The 22,138-nt window shown below is 52.2% G+C and overlaps 7 protein-coding genes across 7 annotated transcripts; 4 read left to right on the top strand and 3 right to left on the bottom strand.

Annotated features, from left to right (window-relative positions):
• Positions 1–984: 984 nt before the first annotated feature.
• Positions 985–2,789, bottom strand: COCVIDRAFT_28725 (hypothetical protein; the record flags this gene model as incomplete). The annotated part of the gene is made up of 3 exons (XM_014698731.1): positions 985–1,133; positions 1,204–2,458; positions 2,520–2,789. The coding sequence occupies 3 exons, from the start codon at positions 2,787–2,789 to the stop codon at positions 985–987; spliced, it is 1,674 nt and encodes a 557-aa protein (XP_014554217.1).
• A 927-nt stretch (positions 2,790–3,716) lies between these two features.
• COCVIDRAFT_39885 (hypothetical protein) lies at positions 3,717–4,502 on the top strand (the record flags this gene model as incomplete). Its single annotated transcript, XM_014698730.1, has 2 exons — positions 3,717–4,103; positions 4,170–4,502. 2 exons carry the CDS (start codon positions 3,717–3,719, stop codon positions 4,500–4,502), a joined length of 720 nt encoding a protein of 239 aa, XP_014554216.1.
• Positions 4,503–5,000: 498 nt separating this feature from the next.
• COCVIDRAFT_18052 (glycoside hydrolase family 105 protein) lies at positions 5,001–6,274 on the top strand (the record flags this gene model as incomplete). The annotated part of the gene is made up of 2 exons (XM_014698685.1): positions 5,001–6,113; positions 6,179–6,274. 2 exons carry the CDS (start codon positions 5,001–5,003, stop codon positions 6,272–6,274), a joined length of 1,209 nt encoding a protein of 402 aa, XP_014554171.1.
• An 887-nt stretch (positions 6,275–7,161) lies between these two features.
• Positions 7,162–13,403, top strand: COCVIDRAFT_105623 (hypothetical protein; the record flags this gene model as incomplete). The annotated part of the gene is made up of 2 exons (XM_014698729.1): positions 7,162–10,140; positions 10,191–13,403. The coding sequence occupies 2 exons, from the start codon at positions 7,162–7,164 to the stop codon at positions 13,401–13,403; spliced, it is 6,192 nt and encodes a 2,063-aa protein (XP_014554215.1).
• Positions 13,404–15,453: 2,050 nt separating this feature from the next.
• On the top strand, positions 15,454–16,060 carry COCVIDRAFT_28721 (hypothetical protein; the record flags this gene model as incomplete). Its single annotated transcript, XM_014698728.1, has 3 exons — positions 15,454–15,675; positions 15,759–15,947; positions 16,007–16,060. The coding sequence occupies 3 exons, from the start codon at positions 15,454–15,456 to the stop codon at positions 16,058–16,060; spliced, it is 465 nt and encodes a 154-aa protein (XP_014554214.1).
• A 362-nt stretch (positions 16,061–16,422) lies between these two features.
• On the bottom strand, positions 16,423–17,222 carry COCVIDRAFT_39881 (hypothetical protein; the record flags this gene model as incomplete). Its single annotated transcript, XM_014698727.1, has 2 exons — positions 16,423–16,744; positions 16,834–17,222. The coding sequence occupies 2 exons, from the start codon at positions 17,220–17,222 to the stop codon at positions 16,423–16,425; spliced, it is 711 nt and encodes a 236-aa protein (XP_014554213.1).
• Positions 17,223–18,243: 1,021 nt separating this feature from the next.
• Positions 18,244–19,125, bottom strand: COCVIDRAFT_48775 (hypothetical protein; the record flags this gene model as incomplete). The annotated part of the gene is made up of 5 exons (XM_014698726.1): positions 18,244–18,524; positions 18,588–18,758; positions 18,807–18,888; positions 18,934–19,041; positions 19,090–19,125. Coding segments are annotated over 5 exons (678 nt in total), but the record flags the coding sequence as incomplete, so codon positions are not given.
• Positions 19,126–22,138: the final 3,013 nt, after the last annotated feature.

Below are 22,138 nucleotides of genomic sequence, written 5' to 3'. Positions count from 1 at the left end.
GCTCCATTCTACTTCTTCTTTTCGATAGTTCTCTGCGGTGCCGTGAAGGTATGCATGTATTTCTAGCTCGAGACTAACGATAATAGGGACGTGGATACGTTGGGCGTCTAACCACTTTTTAATTTAGTAAAGACAGTCTTTGAAAGTGTGGCATACGGCGTTTACGTCTCGATCTTTGGTGTGGAATACCTGGATGCCGGATGTGTTGAATACCCAACTGTCGAAAGGTGCTTGGACTCTGAGCAACTTTGACAGTTTCCAAAGCGGTGGATGAGGATATAATTTGATATTGTCGTTTGTATATAGGTCGGACTCGAGTGACTAGACTGACTGGTGTGCCAACTGGCTGTGTGTATCTTCGTGGGAATAGTACTCGTCCTGTAGGTCTCTGATGTTTCCTAGGAACTATACGATCGGTAGGGCTGATATTCGTGGTAAAGATGTCATGCGTTGTACTATGGACGATATGCGGTCAATGATCTTGCGCTCCCCGGCGGGCCTCTCGATATGGTAAGAATTGTGTGTACCGATGACTTGTAACGGATCGATACGTATGTCTTCATTAGTCGCTCTTGTATTTCTTGTACCAATGGTGTAAGTCCAATGCTGGATAAGATTTGACACGGTCGGCTGGCATCTACGTACCCATGGAGCTAACATCAACTTTGTTCAAAATTCGCGGATGTGATAGTATTTCTGTAAAGCAGTGATATAATGAAGCAAGTTTTTGCTTTAGCCGACATGGCCCATATAGGGGACAAATATAGGTAGTCAAATATAATATTAGTTCTATGGTGACATCTGAAGGGTAACGACATATACCAGGGTCCTAAAGCACTATACCCAGTTGGTGAGAAACACAGCTAACAGTAACAGCAGTATAAAGGCATAGTACCGATATGCTCAACCTGTCCTCTCCTCAGCGTCCGCTTAAGAGCCGTGGTCATAATATTCGTTCAAGACAGACATTGCGATAATCTTGAACTACAACTTCGCACCCATAGAACCCTGTACTTTAACCGCCTCATCAACAGCAGCCATAGCATGCAGCAGCCTCTCATCCTGAAGTCTCGGCGCAACAACCTGGACGCAAAGCGGTGTGTCGAGATAAACTGAGCGATCAAAGTTCGTCCCTGCATCCTAATTAGCACAATGCCCACATGGAACTTTTAAGGTTGAAAAAGAAAAAAAAAGAAAACTTACACAAAGCCCTATTCGCCTTATCCCAACTCCCCAATTCCTTTCCCTCCATCTCCCCTCGCATATCCGCCTTGCCAAACCGCCTCACAGGAACCACACCCGCGGGGTAATCTAGCAGCACAAACGAACTCGTGTAGCTAACCCCATTGTAGCCATCAATCGGGGGCACAGGATGCGGCGCCACAGGACAAATAAACGCATCAATCTCCCCCGCTTGCTGCTTCCAAATTTTCAAAAACTCTGTTCGCAACTTCTCACGCTTACCATGTAATTCCTGTACTTTCTGCAACGACATGGGTGGCCTGCGTTTAAGACGCGAGGAGAGCCAGGGGGATAAGGGCTCGCCGGTTGATTCGATGAGGTCGAATATTGCGTTTCCGCCTTCGATGCCGAAGAGAGCGTTGCAGAGGGATTGGCATTGGGAGAAGAGCGGAGTGATGTCCATTTCTACGACTTCGACACCGGAGGTGAGGAGAGCGGATTTGACTTCGTCGAGGAGGCGGAGGATGGGTGGGTGAGGATCGATGACGCCGTCGCGGCGGACGATGCCGATGCGGAGGGGGCGTTTGGGGAGGGAGAGTGAGGGCCAGGGGAGGGGCGCGACGTCTGGGTCGGCTTCCCAGGGTTTCTGGGCGGAGACAGCGTGAAAGAAGAGGTTGATGTCGCGAATGCTGTGGGCGAGGGGGCCGGCGCTGGCTGGGATCCCAATCTTTGAGGCACCGGGGAGGGCGCCGTGCTCTTGACCCGCGTAGGGGATACGTTCCCAGCTGGGCTTGACGCCAAAGGTTCCGTCACACATGGCTGGGATGCGGATACTGCCTCCGACATCTGTACCTACGCCTAGGATAGAACCGCGCATGGCTAGTAGGGCGCCCTCACCGCCAGAGCTTCCACCAGCTGTTACGGCGGTGTTGAGCGGGTTGATGGTGCGGCCAAAGACATTGTTGTGGGAATCTAGGGCCATGAGGGTTTGCGGGACGTTGGTCTTGCAGTATATGACCGCCCCGGCGTTGAGCAAGCAATCGACCAGGACGGCGTTTTCGTTTGCTGGCTTGAAACAAAGCGCGGCAATGCCGATAGATGCATCGAAGCCGCGAACCTTGAAGGAATCTTTAAGAGAGACTGGCACACCGTGGAGAGGCCCAAGAGGCGCTTTTCCTGACGCCAAGTGAGCATCAAGCTCCGAAGCTCTCTTCAGCGCATCCTCAAAGAAGATTTCTGTAAGGCAGTTTGTGAGTTGGTGTGCAATGGCTGCTCTCTATCTCGATATTAGTATCTCATCTATCTTTCGATTACCCTGTAATTGACACAATGCTTACTTTACAAAATGCTTTAGCTACATCGAGACATTTCAATCTCTTTTCCCTAATTGCCGCAGACAACGCAACAGCATCGTACTGCTCTGTGATTTGAAGCTCTTGTTCAGTCAAAAGTCCACACTGGCGTGGTATCTCAGTGTAGTTGGTAACCTCGGGTCCGGGCAGAGTTCTCAGCGTCCAGTCTGCTGGTATGCGCGAATCTCGCTCAGCTTTCTTTTTCTTGGAAATGAGCTCCCAGTTGGCTGGTGCTGGTGATTCTTTGGCCGACATGTTGATGGTTGATAATGGTGGAATGTCGTAGTGTGACGTTGTGAGGGCTGGATGAAGCTGGGGTAGAAGCCGAGGTTGGCCGGATCTGGAATAGTGGCTGGGGCCGCGGATAGCCAGGGTGCAAGTGGGCTCAAGGGGCGACTCTCCCCACAGTCTCTTGGTCGTCTTGATCGGTCATGTCAACATCTGCCCCAAGACGCAGGCTCACTAAACCAATACCTCAACACTGTTCGCTGCTCTTTTCCATTTGAAGCTGCGCAATGTTCTGTTTTTTGTCTTCTTTTTCCTACACCCAAAACGATGCGCTGAGATAGCAGAATGCCCCTCCACACTATGGCATGTGTGCTGGCGGCTGGAGCATGCACCGAAAGATGCCCAGTGGTCTTGGCATTGATGGGAGTGAAGGTTCAAGAAGCCATTAGTAGGATGCGTTGAGCTGAGTGAGACGGGGCGTAATTCAGTGAATTCATCCAAGAAGACCACCCCGCACTGCGCGGCTATCGCAACACGATGAAAGCACGTCGAAATGATTTCTCTGGCAGAAAAGACGTCACATGTTTTCGCGGCGAGCAAGGGGATTGCGGCATGCTGGAACGGGACGAAAAGGGTGAAGAATCGCGTTGTCGGCTCTGACCCCTGGTTAAGGCTGGCAAGGCGCGAGCGGTGGCGCTGATCTTTTCCCTCAACGGCCAGTCCCTGACCCTGCCCCAGAATATTTTCCCTTTTTACGGTCTTTGGCAATCTGGCACTCCGACGCACGCTGTCACTGTGCTCTTATTGTTAAGCTAGACCGCTCATTGGCATTGGATCGCTGCTCTCTTGTTTTCTTCTTCTCTATTTCTCTCTCATCTTTGGCTTCTCCGCCGCTCGTTGCTTTCTCACCCTCTTTTTTTTTTAATAGACACGGCCTCTGTTTATCATCCCGACATGGCGACCACAAACTCGTCCCTGCCCAAGGGCGCGCACCCTTACTACCCCGTCGAGAAGGAGATTGTCGGCTACCTGGCCAACACGAGCGGCACCTTTGACCTGGTGCTCAAGTTCGCGGCTGGGTGCGTGGCCATCTTCGGTGTCACGTATGTTATGGTCAAGCGGTTACGTCCTAATGCCAGCACCGGGGACCTGTCCACCATCATGTGGTTTGTCCTGTGCGGATGCATCCACTCATTCTTCGAGGGCTACTTTGCCTACAACTTCCGTAACATGGGCGGCATGAACGATTTGTTTGGCCAGCTGTGGAAAGAGTACGCACTGAGCGACTCCCGCTACCTGACCCAGGACGCCTTTGTGCTCTGCATGGAGACAATCACTGCTGTATGTATCTACCAGACTAAGACGTTGATCGTCGTGCGCCGTGTCACGGGCTGACCCTTGCTGTAGGTATTTTGGGGCCCGGGCTCGTTCCTGACTGCCTACCTCATCTCCATCGACCACCCGCTCCGCTACCCGGCCCAGCTCATTGTCTCGCTTGGTCAGTTCTACGGCGATGTCCTATACTACACGACCTCCCTGTTCGACCACTACATCCTCAACCTGTCCTACTCGCGCCCTGAACAGTTCTACTACTGGGGCTACTTTGTCCTCATGAACGCCTTTTGGATCGTTATCCCTGGATACCTTATGTACCAGAGTGTCATGGCCACGTGGAGTGCGTTTGCGGCTGTCAACGACGCAGCCAGGCTGGTTGAGAAGTTGGGCAAGAAGCGAAACTAGGCAAAGAGTATGGTTGTTCGGTCGTGGTGGCAGGATCTTCGGAGGATGAGAGTGGGGGGTTGAGGGGACGCTAGGGACGTGGCCATCGTTGTTACGAATGCATGTCTGCATGAGTGGGTTGGCACATTCAGCAGTAATCTAGATCTTGAGTTCACTGCTTACTTTAAGTGGACCTGAAGTTATCTTTATAATACGAGTAGAAAAAGGACAAGGGTAGACTATAGAATTCATCACATGTAAGCTACCACTATGGTTCTATCTTCGGGTCGTGCGTCGAGGTAATAAAATTACCGGTGAGATTTTAGAGTCGAAGCATTGGCGGAAATGGGCTGATCATAAATTGCTTCTTTCTGCAGATCACATCATTCCCCATGCAAACAAAACGCCCAGCCCAGTTCTTCGTTGTTTGGTAGGCTGTGTTTTCTTGTTTCTACTAGACTTCTTGGTCAACGCAGAACGCCCCTCCACCCCACGTCCGCCCAGACATCCCTCGTCACGATGCAGTTAAGCGCACGCCTTGTTTCTTATTTTGGCCTTTTCAGCTGCACTGCAGCGCTGCCTCGCAGCACGCAAGATGCGTCACGTGCACTTTCCCTGCAAATGGCGCAGTCCATCATGGCTCGCGAGCAAGGTATCCTGAGCAGCGGGCAAGATTCATCTGCGCTTCTTCAAGCTGGATTCGTCCAGAAAGCGTTTCACGCACTTGTAACACAATACCCGCAGCATATCTCCAAGTCTGCAATCGATGCGTACGTTCTTAAGAGCCTGGATTCCGTTGTTCCAGTTGTGTCCAATGCCACAAAAGATACCACTTACCCACTCGACCGGTTGAGCAACGGAAACGGACTTGTACGAGCATGGCAAGAAACAAACAACGAAAAATACCACACCGCCGCTACAGCACTACGACACAGCATTGACTTGCAGCCGAAAACCGCAGAAGGAGGCCTATGGTACTACGTCTACCCCTACTGGAGCTATCTCGACGGCATGTACAGCTTCGCCCCCTTCATGGCCGCTTACAGCCAGGCCGTGGAGAGCAGTAACAAACAGGATTGCCAGTCAGCCATTGTGCAGCAGCTCGACCTGCTGTGGCGCCACTGCTACGACGACAAGACAGGGCTGCTGGTGCATGGGTACGACGCCCGCCGCGCAGCAGTATGGGCGAATAGCATCTCAGGCGCGAGTCCGCACGTCTGGGGCCGCAGTCTGGGATGGTTCTGCATGGCGCTCGTGGACCTGGTCGAACTACTTCCTGCTTCTGCGCGCGAAGCCAGAGAGTACGTCGAGGGCAAGTTGCAGATGCTCTTGCCGGCGGTGGTGCGCGCGGCAGATGGAAAGACGGGGGGTTGGTGGCAGGTCATGGATCAGCCGGGCAAGCAGGGCAATTATATTGAGAGCAGTGCGAGCAGCATGTTTGTGTATGCGCTGCTGAAGAGCGTGAGGCTGGGGGTGTTGGGGCGGGGCGGGGATGCGGACGTGTATTCGCGTGTGGCGCGTAGGGCTTACGAGTATGTTGCTGACAGCTTTGTGGTGCACAATGGAAATGGAACATTGGGGTGGAATGGCACGGTGAGCGTGTGCAGTCTGAATTCGACGGCTACGTACGAGGTATGTATTTGCGACATGGGGAGAGGTGTTGAAGTTGAAGTTTGCTGACTAGTGCGCTTTTTTAGTATTATGTTGGGAGGCCGATTTTGTATAACAGCGTATTGGGCAGTGGGGCGTTTGTGCTGGCGAGCTTGGAGTACGAACGGCTGGGTCAGAAATAGAGGACGGCAAAGGGGACGGTGCAGAGGTAGCGGCAATGTGCATATTTTGGGTGGTTGATGTGAAAATAGAAGGCTGTTTTAATGTTGGATGCACAATGATGTACATGGGGGTCGGCAGGCACAATGTTGGCAGCAAAGAGGCCGCCGATGCATGCAATTCGCCGACGACACGTATGTAAACTTGGAATGGCAGCTGTCTGTCCGCTTGGCATGGATGCGTGTCTTTTGGCCCTGGAGACTGGACGTGGGTCGGCGGGGCTGCTCGTCTCTGTTGTCTGGATGGAGAACATGTGTCAAGTAGCTAAGTATCCATGAAGACAAGCAAAAGAAAAAGGTCGCCGCCCAGGCTCAGGGCGGGCGGGTGCATCGGAGCATATCCAACTAAGTATGCGCGTACTAAGTAGGCAAGGCAGCGTGCTCGCCGATCGCCCACCACCACCGATCGGCTCTTATCGCGTCTTTCTTTGGTCGTCGCAGTCGAGTCGAGTCGGCCTAGGGGACGTGCCATGCATGCACCACGCCAGGCCGGCCTTGGGCGCTATCCGCACCTATTGGGTCATCCAACATCATCACACCGGCTTGCGGCCTGTCTCGCTCCCACTGCGCTACCGCCAGCCCTCTCCCTCCCATAATCACTGTGCCTATGTACGGCGCCGCGGCCTTCACCTCGCCTGCCCCATACACTCGCTGGCCCGTGATACACACAAACACTCTGCCCTCGCCGTCACGGCCTGCTGCGGGCTCCTGCGTAGCTCTGGAAACGCCCACCAGCCACACTCGACCACAGCTCAAAAACACAACAACACCAAACCGCCCGTCTTCACCTCCCCCCGCGACCACCGTCCCCCGCGACGCCCCACTGCTTGCTCCAATGATTGCGGGACTCGATGCCCGCTTCCCCCCGGCCCAGTGACCCCCAAGACTCGACTGGACAGAAGAGAAATGGCCCGCCAGGCAAGAAGATGGGCGCGACGGACAAACAGACCGGCATGGATGGCAAGGACTTTGCAAAGGCAATTGGAATCAACAAGCCCGCCAACGTGCGCGACAAGATAAAGCGCTGGCAGCAGAACATCGAGCCAGAGGCCGCCGCTACAACACCCACTCCCGCAACTCCTGCAACCCCAGCGGCGGCCACGACAACCACGGAAGATGCAAGCGCTGTCTCTTCACCCACACCCGCTGCGCCCATCACGCCCGCTACCCCTACTACCCCCGTCACGACACCCAAGGCAAAGACCCTCGATGACAAGCCAAATTGGAAGCCTTCGCACGAACGGGGCAAGTCTGTCGGTGCCAGCCCAGAGCGCCCCGGCAGCGGAAAGAAGACGCCCATCCCCCACAACGAGCTCGACGAAGATGTCCTCACTGCAACTGCGCCTAAGAAGCGCGTCATCAGCGACTCGCATTGGCGCAGCAAACAGCCACCCCCCAAGGACGCCGCCGGCCGCCCCCAGCCCAAGATCATCGCCAATGCCTGGGTCCGCCCCTCGAAAATCATTCCCAAGAAGCCCGCTAGTCCTGAACTCAAACCCCTTGCGCCAGTAACCCTCCAGCAGAGCCCTCTCCTCCCCTTCGCCGAGTATATTGGGAAAAGCACAGGACAGATCAAGGCTCCACCCAAACAACCCAAACCCTCAAAGCCCTCCAGCTCTGGCAGTGACCAACGACCAACAAGCAGCGGTGGAGGGAGCGGGAAGAGCGCAAAGAGTGACAAGGGTGCAAAAAGCGATGAGCAGCGACCTAAATCAACGTCTCCGAAGCCAGAGAAGGAAAAGACGGAGCTGGTGAGGGTGCGACCTAGTAGACGGCGTGCGCGCACTTCCCCGCGGGGATCCATGTCAGCAGACGACCTTGCAAAATACCCACAGAGACTTGCCCACAGATCCGACACAGCCCTGAGCGAGGACCCTAATCTAGTTGTCACAGTCGAGTACGAGGAGGAGAGCGCCGTTTCATTCCCACGAGAGAGCAGAATTACTTCGCCGCGAAATGACGAACTCAGAGAGCGAAGACGACGGCGCCGCCCGCGAAGCCAAGGCGATCGTACAGCCGATGAAGCTCTCAAGAACCCCCAGAAACCCTCACGAAGGAAGAGTCGCAGGTCATACCCAAGGACCGAGGAGGAGGCTGCCACGCCATTGATAATCCCAGCAGCGTCAGAGACACCTCCCGCCAGGCCTGTAGGAAGCCGCTTAGAAGCCTGGCTCAGCAGCACGCCCGACCCCCTCGTGAACCCCAAAACCCGCCCCAGGCGAAGAAGATCCAAGGATTCTGCATCCAGCTCAGAGCTGCCTTCAAATCTGGGAACATCAGAAGTGACTCTGTCCACTGACGTGACGGAGGAAATACCTGTCAAAAAATCACGCTCGCGACGTAGGCGTAGATCCAGGGGATCCGCTTCGTCCCAAGATCTCCCTGCCACAGCCGGCAGGTCTGAGGTCACTGTGTCGACAGAGGCGACACAAGACGAGCCTGCAAAGGAATCGCACAAGAGGAGAGGATCCAAGGACTCCGTGTCATCCCTTGATCTGCCCTACCCGGCCGAGAAATCAGAAGTCAGTGCATCCACTGAGAGGACAAGACCCGACTCTGTCGACAAGGACCGCCGTCGCAGCAGTGGAAGTGGCAGTGCCAGCAGCAGCAAGCAACGACGCAGGCAAGCCAGCCGCGAGATGACCATCAAGACACAAGATCTCGAGGAGGCCCCGTCCACCATCGCCTCTGATGCCATGAGCGAAACGACTGTCCAAGACAAAGATAGCGAAGTGTCCTTTGCCTCAACACCAAGTCTGAAGCGCCGTGGTGCAAGGCGCAAAAGCCAGTACTCCCCTACGAAGGGTCGATCCATGTCATCTCCCCTTCGCGAATCCACCTCTATAGACGACATGCCCAAGGAAAACGCTCGAGACCAAGAGGCAAAAGAAGCTACACCCTCTGAGGCTGCTGACGATCACATGGCTGATCTGATGCCACAGCCACTGCGACCACGTCAGATATTGGGCCCGCGCATGTTCCCATCCACTGGCAAGCGCCTCTCTACAATTGCCTCTCAATCAACGCGATCATCAGGCGTTGGTGCCTCAGACACAGTGAGTGCCTTCTCTGAGCGAACCCGAACCCGAGCGCCTTCGTCTGAAGTCGGCTCGCTCCTGAACCCCGAAACCTCGACAATCATCAGTCGCCAGAGCACCCGCCGGAGGAAAATTGCCAGGCATGAGGACCTCATGTCAGTACTCTCCATGCCCAAAGCAGCAGGCTCCAAGAGCATCGTCTCCGCTCGCAGCATTCGTACCAACAGGAGCCGCCTAGCCACTGCCACCATTGAAGATATCATGCAGGAGCTCTCCTCTGACGAGGCCAAATATATGCGAGAGCTCCGCACTCTTGTCGATGGTGTCATTCCTGTTCTTCTCAGCTGTGTCCTAAACAAATCAGAGGCCGCCATTGCTGCTGGACTCTTCTCTCGCTCATCCAAATCAACAGATCCAAGTGAAATCACAAAGCCCATTGTCGACATGGGTGTCTGTCTAGAGCGACTCAAGACCCTGCATAAGCGCGTCCCCACGGACGACTCTGATGAACTGATTGAGTGGGCACAGAGCGCACAGCGTGTCTACTCTGACTACATTTCCGTCTGGCGTCTTGGCTTCCAAGATGTGGTAATCAGCCTTGCACCCGCCGACGAAGATCCCTTTAAGCCTGCCAAGGTTGTCAATGGCCCAGATGATGGCGCCCCTTGGGATGAGGGCATGCCACGCAACGCAGAAGGATACGTCGTCAACAGTGACGGCGAGCGTGTTGATGTTGCCTATATGCTCAAGCGCCCACTGGTGCGACTCAAGTACCTCTCCAAGAGCTTGAAGGTTTGTGAAGTCACTTCAAACATTTCTAGCTCATATACTGACCTTCCTAGGGCATCAACCACGTGAAACCATCCGAGCGCGTAGAGAAGGTGTCAAGCATCTTCCAAGACTTGGTCATCGCCGCCCGAAAGCGGTCCAACGATGAGCAGGCCCGCCTCGAAGACGAAGCAGCAGCCGACATTGACCCCACCCGTGCTCGTGATCCTCGCAGTCTCGCTCCTCTTGCGGGCGTGCGAGTTGATCCGTCGCGATGCGTGCGAGCTAGGGACCATTTTGATTTGCATCTCTACCATTCGAGTGGTCAAGAAATGAGTTGTCGCGTTGAGATTTTACTCCGCGACAATGCTCCAGGTCAGGGCGCTGGAGGTGATATTTTGATTTGTGAAGTCGATTCCACGGGACGATGGTTACTCCTGCCACCGGTCCAGCTGAGTAACGCATCGGCTCGCAATGGCGATGCCAAGGGCGAGATTATTGTCATGATCCGCGGAACTCAGGCAGATGGTTCCGAATGGAGCGAGGTCATGTCTCTAATCTCTGACGATGAACAGGCTGGTTTCGAGTGGGTACAGATGCTTGGGCTCAATCCCATCCCCCCTGAATTGTCCGAAGTCAGGAAGATCCAAGCCGCAACCAATCAAGCACAGCGAACAAGCAGCTATGGCTCGTCTTCCCCATCTCATGCAACAGGCTCAACCGCACTAGACAAGAGCCGAACCCCCAGCCCACATGAAATTGATATTCCTATCGGCGAACGACACACAGAAGTATCAAAAGTATGGCACTACGATACTCCACACAAGCGAAACAAGTCACGGACAGTGTCGCCCATTACACCTCCAAGCGGCGATGCCTCCTTCAGTAATCCTTACGACACCCAAGCAGAGCCGCGTACGCCGGTTGAACAAATGTTCCATACAGGTCAGTCACACGATGATACTGACCGGACACCTCGCGGCCTCGACGAAGCAGTGCGCATGGCCAACACTGGTTCTCCATCAAGCCTTAAACGAACAAGAGCAAAGAGGCTTTCCAAAAATCCCTCGTCTCCACACTCCGGACGTCCATCCCGCCAAATTACACTGGATGATCCCACTGAACCAGAAGATGTTAAACCAGCCGAGGACCTCCCCAAGCCCCGTAGAAAGTCCACGAAGCGACGACCCCAATCGCTTCCGTCTGCACCATCAGCGCTTTCGCAATCAAGCAAGGGTTTCAGCGTCTGGATGCCAACCTCTGAGGTTGATGACTCGGACTCGGACTCTTCTGAAGGAGACAAACGCACAGTCACAGAGTCGGAGCTTTCACCTCCTGGCTCCCCGCCTTCACCCCAACGTCCACAACAACACAGGCGGGTCTCATCTGTGCCTTCTTTGGAACTTCCCAGTATTCCCAGACAACGAAAGTCAAGTCGTCCTTCCACACCTTCTGAGGATTCACGTGTAGAATCCGAGAATGTTCGTGAAGTAGCCTCGGCGCCTCCCAAGATGCATCAGAAGAAGCATAGCATCACGGTTGAGGATATTCAAGAGCCAGAGGCTCGGGCTGACGTACCACCCCCACCTACTCCACCACATCGTTCCCCCAGCCCGGCAAGCCCTGAAACACTAAAGGGCTCCAAAACTCCCGTACTCCTACCGACACTACCTGGCTTCAGGGGCAAGCGCCGTTCATCTTCACCACTGAAGCACGAGTATGAACCATCTACCTGCACGGAAGAGTCGAGTGAAAGCGAGGAGGAGTCTGAATCCGAAGAAGAAGCCGGTGAAGAACAAGAAGAGAGTGCTACTTCTGAGTCATCCGAAGATGAGCTAGATGATGATGTGCCCATGCCATTGATGCCAATCGGATACATCGGACCCCGCGGATATACTTCGCGCCCACAAACTGCGGTTCGCGAGCCCAGCCGCCCGACTACGGCTGAGAAAACGGAAGAGGATACGAAGAAGTTCCCCAAGGTGTCACCGCCACCTTCCATCTATACCCTTCCTAATGGGACCATCACTCCGTCCCAATCCGCATCAAACTCGCCTTACCGGACCGTTCCGCAAAACTCTGGAAAGGCCTCACGCACGATAGCGTCCCTGTTTGCTTGGTCTGACCAGGGCAAATGGGACAGCCTGCACCCCGACGAATGTAGTATTGTCGTCACACCAGGAAAGATTGAGGTCTTTGAAATCTCAAGCAATCATTCTAAACCTTTCCTCGCTGACGGCGACGAGATCATCACTCCCGAGGGAGGTGCTCCCCTTATTGCGGTTGAGCTTACCCCTCTGGTACCGTTGCGTAAATCAACGGCTATAGATATCTCCATTCGTTCCCCACCTACCGGGGAGTCGCGTCTCAAACCTGGAAATAACATCATGTTGAGGAGTCGCAATGCGACTGAATGCACTCAGTTGTACTCCATGATTAACCAAGCGCGTATCAACAACCCCACGTACATTGCGCTGCAGAATGCACGCGGCCCCTACGGACAATCAAGCTGGGCCGAAGCAATGGACCGTCAGAACGCAGCTAGAACGAGCAGCGAAACTCCCTCTGGATGGATCGGAGGCACACTGGGCAGGAGAAGCAGCTACCGAAAGTCAAGCACACGTGCTGCTTCCGTCTCTGCTGCCACTGAATCTTCAGTCGGAACCATGAACAGCGCTCTTCGCTCGGCGCTGGGCCGATTTTCGTTCGGCAAGAATGGCGTTTTCAGCATCCGCAACTCGACTCTGGGATCACGCAGTACCGGCTCGTCCTTTGACAGCGGCTCCAACTCTCGACCAGGCTCAGGTGCCTCAACCCCTACCGGTGACATCACTCGAGCACCTGGCGCGCCACCTGGCATCACAAACACAAAGTGCAGGCTCTACGAGCGCGAGTCACTTAAGAAATGGCGTGACATGGGCAGCGCCAGGCTAACCATCATGCTGCCCTCGCCCAACCCCAGCATGCCCTCGTCGCCCACCAACTCTCGACAACGCGCCCCTGGTACACGAGACCACCGCCAGGAACGACGCATCGTGCTGACGGGTAAGAAACACGGCGAGCTCCTTCTTGACGTGCAGTTGTCCGAGACGTGCTTTGAGCGCGTGGCCCGTAGCGGCATAGCAGTCAGCGTATGGGAAGACAATGTCGACGAAGCTGGCCAGATTGGCGGTGTTAGCAAGACGGGCGGCGTGCTGGGTGCGCGCGCTCGTGTCTTTATGATTCAGATGAAGAGTGAGAGGGAGTGTGCGTATTGCTTTAGCCTTTTGGGCAAGTTGAGGTATTAGAAGTCGTGAGAGATGTGAGAGTTATATGGGGTGGGGATATGGGAGGTTGAGGGATGAAGCGATGAACTCTTTTTTCGACTTTTTTCTTGATTTGCGTTGTAACACAAAACATACCCGAGCGAACCTCCTTTTTTACACATATTAGCGGACTTTTTTTTTATAAAACTAATACTACATTCTTCTCTTTTTGATTCGATGACTGGGAGATGTATATGTTCGAGATTGAGAGAGGGCTGGTGTAAAGTGAGAGAAAAAGATGGTTGTACATAGTTTCGGTTAGGTAGCGATAGATGTATGTATGTAGTGCTTAATGTCACACCTATACTCACCCCTTCTTTTGTACATGGGAATCACCTAGTTTATCCATCAGACATAGCTTACCTTCTTACATATCTCTCTCTCTCTCTCTCACGCACACACACACACATACACGCACACGTGACATCCACATCTACATCCCTTGCACATACATACCCTACCTTACCCTATCCTATCTCTCTCACAACCATGCTCCCCACCCCCCGCCACCATGCGCCACCGCAACGCGACAAAGTGCAGCCCCGCACCACCTGCTCTCCGCCACAGATCTTTTCCCGCATAGCATTACACTCGGGTATTTTAGCTCCAGCGGCGGCGTGATTGGATGGTGGAAGTGCCGAGACTGCGGTGTGGTTTGGATAAGATAGTAAGCCTTGGGACTTGGCGGTAGTATCCACTTGTATTTCTGTACGACTTTTCTGGGTTTTTTCTGTAAATGGGGTGATGGGGTATTGATGCGGCGGCGTTATGGCTCCGAAGGGGGTGGTTGTTTGTTTCGTGGGGGTAGGGATGTTTTTATTATTATTATTGCGGTTTGGGGCGAGAGGTTTCAACGGGGGGGGGGGAGAGAATTACTGTGTAGGTACGGCTGGGATTTGGTATAAGAGGGAGGTTAAGACTGTGACTAAGTTGATTCTCGGGGGGGAGGGGGGGGGACTGGAATGGGGCCGGGTGAGAGGGTAGGGTAACATGAGCATAAGTCACTGTGGAGGGTGGTTGTGGATCTTGTAAGTGTCTAGAGTGGGTGTTTTTGTTGGAACAAGGTTTTATTTATTTATGTATATTTAATATATAGGAAGCACATAGGACAGGATTAACTGCGCAATCGCAGAGTTTATACATGCGGCACTTTTTCCATCCGGCAGTTTTAGTCCCCCAAGTCCAATGCTTCACTCCCTAGCGCCACGCTAGCGCCCGTTCTCTTGCGTGGCCGCCAAAACGTACGTATACGCTTACCGAGCCCGCTTACCGAACCCACGATTTGCCGTTTCCATACTCCGATGCCTCAGAACACAGCCCAGATATACTCCCAGATTGGGCTTCTTATCAGACGGGAAAAAACGGCGCTGGTCCGAATCAAGTCCAAGTACATGCGCGTATGTACACTTACTTGGAAAAAGTACGTCACCTGGCTGAGCCACCACCACCACCACAAACCTACCTCAGCGTATAGACACGACCGGTACGTAAGTACAGAAAACAAGCGATGCTGACATAGCGGGTGTTCGTTTCAATCCTAGCCCGAGGGGTGCTGCGCCCCTAAATTTCGGTAGTACATGCAAAAAAAAATGGTCCCGCGTAAACACTTACTTACTGCGACGAGATTAGCAGGTACAAGTCGAATGTTTCTGCTCGCCGCGAGAAGATGACGAGCTGACGAATCGCAGGTGAGATGTGTTGTGCTGGCGGTTCCGGAATAAAGCCGGTGGGGCCCTTGCGTATGTAGATGCAGGGACGGCCGGCGAGGCATGTTCCCTGGGCGCTGGTCCTCATTTGGGGAGAGAAGAGCACGTACGTATATACACATCTAGAGTAATAATCAGCAATAGCCTAAGCTAGGGCTGTGCGACATGTGAGATAGAGCAGTGGGAGAGATATAAGGGTTTAGTTTCCCTTGTGTACTTGTGCCTGGATACTACAGAACTCACATCAATCATCCGATCTTCATAAAACATTTCAAACGACTACTATATAATATTCGAACACTTCCGCACGACTAGGATTTCTCAAGATGCGCGTTTCACTTTTCGTCTCAGCACTCGTTGCGCCGCTTGCCCTTGCAGCTCCCACACTCGAGACCCGCCAGGCCGCTCCCGTTAAGCCCGCACCGTGTGTGCGTAACAGCAAGGTCACAGTCGAGGAGACGAGAGTGCGATCTGAGCAGTTTGCGCAAGCCTTCATCTACAAGCGGGATATCAGCAAAGCGTTTACGTTTATCGCGGTCGATTATATTGTATGTTGTCCTCCTACTTATCCGTCTCCACAAGGGGCAGAAGCACATTGGGGAAATAGTTTGACTGACTTGATTGATTACAGAACCATAACCCACAAGTAGTCAATGGATCCGCCGCCGCATGGGAAGCTCTCTCCCCCTTCTGGAACACTGCCAATATGACTGCCAAGCGTAATACCTTCATCTCTCCCATGAGCTGGGTTAACTACGACTCTTCGCTCGGCGACGTTGTGGACCGATTTAGGTGGGAGGGCGGATGTATTGTTGAGCACGTAAGTTACAAACTGCTTGTGATGGGTGCTGAGAGATTCGTGCTAACAGAGTGATACAGTGGGACCAAGACGAGAAGTTTCCCGAAATTAAAGGCTGCAAGGCTGTCTACTAAAGCATGATGGCACGTAATATATGACCTTGTTTATAGAAGATACCGTGGGTATGGGAGTTTCTGGTGGGGATGAGGACGTATATATGATATCTTTCTTGTACATGTCAAATGTAACGCAACGATACCGTTCCATCTTCCTGCTTCACTCGCGTCACAAACGTCTCAGATCCTTCGTCAACTTTACAAAGCTGGCAGTGTGTTCGACAAGACACTCAGCCAGTCCTACCTCGACACCTAGTTCTATCACACGACACTTCTTACCCACTACGTAAGTACAACGTCGCGAAACTTTATTTCGAAAAGCCGCACTAGTAGCGCCCGTTAAGCATAAACCATCCGATAATTCGACCAAGTCCGAGAGCTCAGACATCGATAATCACCTTCTTGCCCTCCTCCTTGGACTCGCTCTTGGGCTCGCCCTTGGACTCGTTATCAGGATGTAGCATCTGCGCATCCGAAGGGCCGGAGCTACCATCGGTGTAGTGCACTGCATCGGCATCCACATCGAGATAGTCTTCTCCACGCAGCAAACTGTATCCCTCTCCACTCTGCTTTCTCTCTTCGACCTGCGGTGCGCGAGCGGTGAAGCTACTATGGCAGTTGGGACACTTGTGTACTTGTGCAGCCATAAAAAGCGAGGCCACTGATCGCGCATTGAGAGCGAAAATGTAACCATGTATGAGCCTTTTTTTTCGCAAACCAATCAGCCATTTCCACTCTACATGAAATCTTTCCCCTTATGTAATGTAAAAGAAGGGAGAGAGAGGGCTTACATATTGACAATCATAGGCGCAGTTGTGTATCCAGCCAAAAGCCCAAATCCTGGCCTTTCCAGGTTTCCGATTTCAACTGCCCAAATTGCAGTCAGGATGCTCACGTACGCGATGAATGCCACGCCATCGACTAGTTTGAAGCTTGCTTGGGGCATACGTCCATATCTCCTGTGGTGGATGAGGGTTCTAGCTGAGGCGAAGGCGGTGAGAGCGAGCGGGATGTATCCGAAGCAAAAGGCTGTGACGGGGCGGTAGCGCCACCAGACGTGATAGTTGAGCGATACAATCGTTGTGGCGATGAGAAGGGGTAGTGAGATGGCGGTGGTAAGAAGAGTTAGTACACGAAGAGGGAGTTCGTAGGTAGCGAGCTTGCTCTGGGTGGGAGACATGATGTTTAATTCCCAAGGCTAAGGGAGGGTTTGTTTTTTTGATAATTCACAAAAAGGCTGATCTTGGATTCGGCTTTTCTTAGGTATCTATGACTTTTGGATGAAGAGTCTGAGGGAAATAGAGGCGTCTTTTTGGTCGTGTATAAGACTGAGGCAATCCCCTAGGCAACAACGATTCCTTAAAGCAAAGCCACGAGGACGCCGCGCGGACGTACATGATACAGCAACTCTGCTCCTCTTGTCGCCCAATCAGGTGTGCCACGGGACAGGGTAAAGCAAACATGAAGCATACTGCTGCTGCAAGACATCCATCATCGAGGCTCTGGCCCAATCAATACTTGGGATGAAGCTGGGTTAGGTGCACCGATTCGGTATAGCGTTGTTTGTGGGGGTACTCGGGTCCCCTAGGCTCGTTGTCTGGGGGGCCGGGAGCGCGCGGCTTGGTGCAAAAATATCACAACTTTACGCCTGAAGGAAGTATAGATGGCTGGAAATATGAGGTCATGGGGGTGTGAATATGCTGTGTCCTGTTCAGGATGCTGTCACATATTGAAGTCATTGTTCGCGCGCAGTTTTGTAGTCAACAGTGAGGCTAGCAATATCAATCGTAAAATCGTATTCATATTTTGAAATATTTGTCATCCTCTTCAAAAATTATATCTCTTGGGCTTCTATAGTTCATGTGTACCACGGCGGGACGTTGGGGCGCATGACTACGCCGCCAGTCAAACACAACGTCCTTCGGCGGCACTGGTGGCGGCGACTGATTGTCCACCCTCCATCCTTCATTATGTAAGATGTATCTGACCCCCTCTGGGCTCAGAGGACGTAGAGTGACTGGCGTGCTTAAGCCTGTATTTATGGACGGAGACTTACCATCTCCACGCCCTATGGTAACAGTCGTCCTGCTAGTCCCGCGCCCGCTAAGCGAGCTACTGGCCCTGATCCGGCTACTGAGCACGCTATTACTCCTGAACAGATTGAGCGAGCTATTATTGCTATAGTGCTTCACTTTGATTGCAAGGGGCCTCAGTATTGGCAGGGTTGCACACAAGATGCCGACGTTGACTTCGACCATGGACCATGTGTTGACAGGAACGAATCCGTAAATGGGGTCGTCGGAAGTGGTGAAGATATAGAGAAATCGGAACCTGATGATGGAGGCTATCATGCTCACAACTCCCAGTCCGAGATTAATGTATAATGCGAGCTTTTCGCGTGGTTTGCGGGGTATGCGCCGGATGAGTTGGATGGGCAGAGTGAGGATCCATATGTCGATGAGTATGTGGAAAGAAGACGACGCTGTGGCGTTTTAGTAAGAGAAATAAGAACTATATGGCAGTCGTGTCGAGAAGAGAGTCATACCATGATAGAAAGCATTGATGTTGATGCAGAAGCCTGGGACACTGTCGGTGAAGTCCCAAAGCTTGTGCAACGGTACACATTGGGCAGCCGCTACAATCGTGAAAACGACTTGGTATGTAGCAAGAACAATGATGGTTCTCTTGCAAAAATCTTCAAATCGTTTGTTGTAGGCTGTGACTTGTCAGCTTGGTTGGGATGTACGTTGCCTCCAACACCAACCTAGTCTGCGGTAGACCAAAAGTATGGAGATCTTGATCAAGGTTACAATCGCTGAGTAACCAACGAGCATGGCAACAATGAGCTGTGCGTATTAGCCTAGTTTGATTAGGAACTGAGATAAGCATACCCTGATGTTGCCGCCCACCTGTTTCAGAGACATGGTCGACGCCCTGAAACCCATGTTGAACTGTAGCGCGCCAACTAAGGCTTCAGAAAGGTGTACCAAAGTGAGTAACTAGTACGTATTAGGCAGCTTCTTATGGTCGCTTTCTAAGCAACATACAGTGGCCACAATCATGGTCCAGTCCTCTAGACCCATGCTTCGAATAATGAATTTTCGCGTGTATACACGCAAAGCGACACATAGTACTGCTTGCTGTCAGTGAATATTCCGATATAATTTATGAGTTATACATACCTCCAAGAACTGTCGTGACTGCTGAGACACAAATCAAGATAAGTCGCCGCTGGCGCTCATCGCGCGATGGATGCATCGACTCATCCATGGCGCTCAATGCTCTTCATCAATGTATGGAAATGCAAAGTTTGTTACGCTCACAAATAGGACTCTATACCACCGGGGCATTAAGGCAGGATCCCAAGATATATCCAGCGGCTGTTCCACCCACATCCGATTATCCCTACCCGCGATTATCTCTGGCACACGGGAATCCACATAATTCAGGTTTTGATACAACTAGTTTACAGTGAACGCTATGGTGAAGACGGAGGGACATGCATTAGAAACACAGCAACCGCCACAACCATTGGCGCATGCGACCCACATGTTGAATTAGTACAGGGATGTTAGCGCAATCCTGTAGCCTCATGTCAGAAGTGCCAAGAGCACCACCTCGGGGCGTTCGGTGAAATCCAGGATTAGATTCAGAGAGTGTATTGTCGCCATCCATACAACTCGTGGTGAATGCAGTAGCCATTGCAAAATGCGAGATTATGTTGAGTATCCGTATTGACACATATCGTCATTAGTTCTACAATGAAAGACATATAAAGTTATGAACGGACTTCCCCGACGAAACAAAGTCTTGCGGGCTCTTTGTCAAGAGATGTGACATGACCATTCGGCTTGACCACGAGACGGCAAGATAGTGCACAAAATACGAAGCATGCATCCCTCGACCGGATACAGCCGCTGCCATACACACAAGATCCTAACGGCTTTGGCCTAGTAACCCCAGACCCGGAATTACGGGCGTAAACTAACTGGTGCTAGTAAATCCACGTGTATGAAGGATCTAGTGTTAGAGGAACGTTTTAGCAGTTCTTGCAAGGCTCGAAAAAATCAGCCCAATCAAATCTTGATTTTCGCCTGAGATATTTCCAGGACGTTGTTGAGGAGCTATGAAGGAAGGGGTTTTTCGGTCTGCAATGCCGGTCATGTTTTGCTTGCCACCACACTACTGTAAGGGTGGTGTCAACACGAAACAGAGATACTTGCACAGAATAGGAAAGTTTTGAGTGCACAGCCTCGGAATTGGGAATGACGCAAAAGCTGAGTTTGATGATTGATAATTGCGGCTCTTGTGTGCCTTCCCACATCAACCACCAAGTACTAATTTTTAATAGAACTTGGAAAAGACAATCTCTTTCCCGAGTCGTTTCCTATTAGACATTGTGCCTGCTGTGAATAAAAAAGATAAGATAACCTGGGTACGCCCCAGGACTGCGCAATCATGCAATCATGCACACCGTTCAGTCGTTCCGTAAAGGAATGTATTGCGACAGACATGGTATTCGGCCAGACCCAAACACACGAGTCAAATGACCTCGAACGTGATTCCTTGTGCTACTCCTGATTGGTTTGATCACCATAATACCGTTGATAAGATCGTCCCGAGGCAACAGGAACAGGGGGGGGCTTAACGTTCTTGAGCCTCGCAAAACGTGCTAATCACACACCGGGAATAGCGGAGACTGTACTATTCTGTCCTACCCCGCAAACTCGTCTCATCCACCGTCCTTTGTCCAGCCCTCGTCCTCGGGTCTGGAATCCACGGCCTCGGTCCTGTGGCTGACGATGTCGCCAAGTGGCTCTCTAGGATGATCCTGTTACTGATAAGACTTTTCGCCATCCTTGATCCGAATTTCTTACATACAAACTGCAGTATTATCTACCACACCTATTCGATTCAACACCACGCAACCCTAGCTACAAGACAACCAGGGCCCTGGATTCAAACTCACACCACTTTTGCTGTGGGACCGCTCAACCAAGGACCGAAAAATTGTCCTACTTGCTGCGATTGCCTTGGCAGTAGCTGTACTAAGATTCACGTTGCAAGGAAGTCGCGGCCACCCACGACGACCAAGTCCTTCGTCACGAAACAAATGCGACGGAGTTACCTGACTAGTCGGACTCTATGAGACGTTAGCCACAAGAGTTTCAGCTTCGAAGAAACTGCTTACCCGCTTTGCTTACACGACGACATATATTACACGGTAAATTTGAGCCTCAAAAAGCTAATCGTTCGCGCCATAGCGCCGCACACCCAAATTCGGATACCCGTTGATCGCTTCAAACACCGGCCTTTTCAGACATTTCCTAGTTGAATCCTACTCCCTACTGACGTCCAACCAAAATTCACGGTTTACAGTAATTCGGCCGAATAGTGGGGTCTTGCCGAGGGTTAATCAACGGTTGCGTCCGTATTTGGTTCTAAAACAGAATATATAACGTCGATCGAAAAACTGGTTGCCGTTGTGTCGAGCTAGTCATGCAGAAACAAGAAGGCGCAAGGAGGCTGTAGGGGTCACTCCAGGTATGAAATGCGTTAGGCTTGACCTAGGCATGAACTGGGCAACTAGGACACGTGCAAGAACTGTCCGACGACAACCTGGCTTGCGTCCTTCTTTCCACGGTACTCCGCACACCAGCCTCCTGAGGTCTCCGAGAAACTCACTGAAAGGGAGCAGAAAAAAGGACATCAAGTTGACACGAGACGAACCTACAGCTTTGGACGCCTGATTTCGGGCCACCAGTTCCTTCGAGAATTTTTTTTTGGAATACGGCTGATGGAGCATTGCGTAATTTCCTACTATACGCCACTTGAATTTTCCATCCGAGGTGGAAATTATCATCAAGCGCTGCGCGTCTAGAACCATGATACTAGTAATCCATACCACGAGAGCCTGCTCCCAGCCACAGGCCGAGGTACCCGCCCAAGCCCGGATCACGATGCAAGTATCGGTGACCGAATCCCGTTTTCAACCACCCGGCCCGTATCTAGGGGGATGTCAACACCACATACCTGAATACTCGCCTACTCTCCAACTTTTACTAACGACATACGTATCAGTGACTCAAGCTTGCT

Source organism: Bipolaris victoriae (genome assembly GCF_000527765.1).
Source record: "Bipolaris victoriae FI3 unplaced genomic scaffold scaffold_73, whole genome shotgun sequence".
Classification (NCBI taxonomy): Eukaryota; Fungi; Ascomycota; class Dothideomycetes; order Pleosporales; family Pleosporaceae; genus Bipolaris; species Bipolaris victoriae.
Note: the sequence above shows the minus strand (reverse complement) of the source record. Positions and strands in the feature narration are given on the sequence as shown.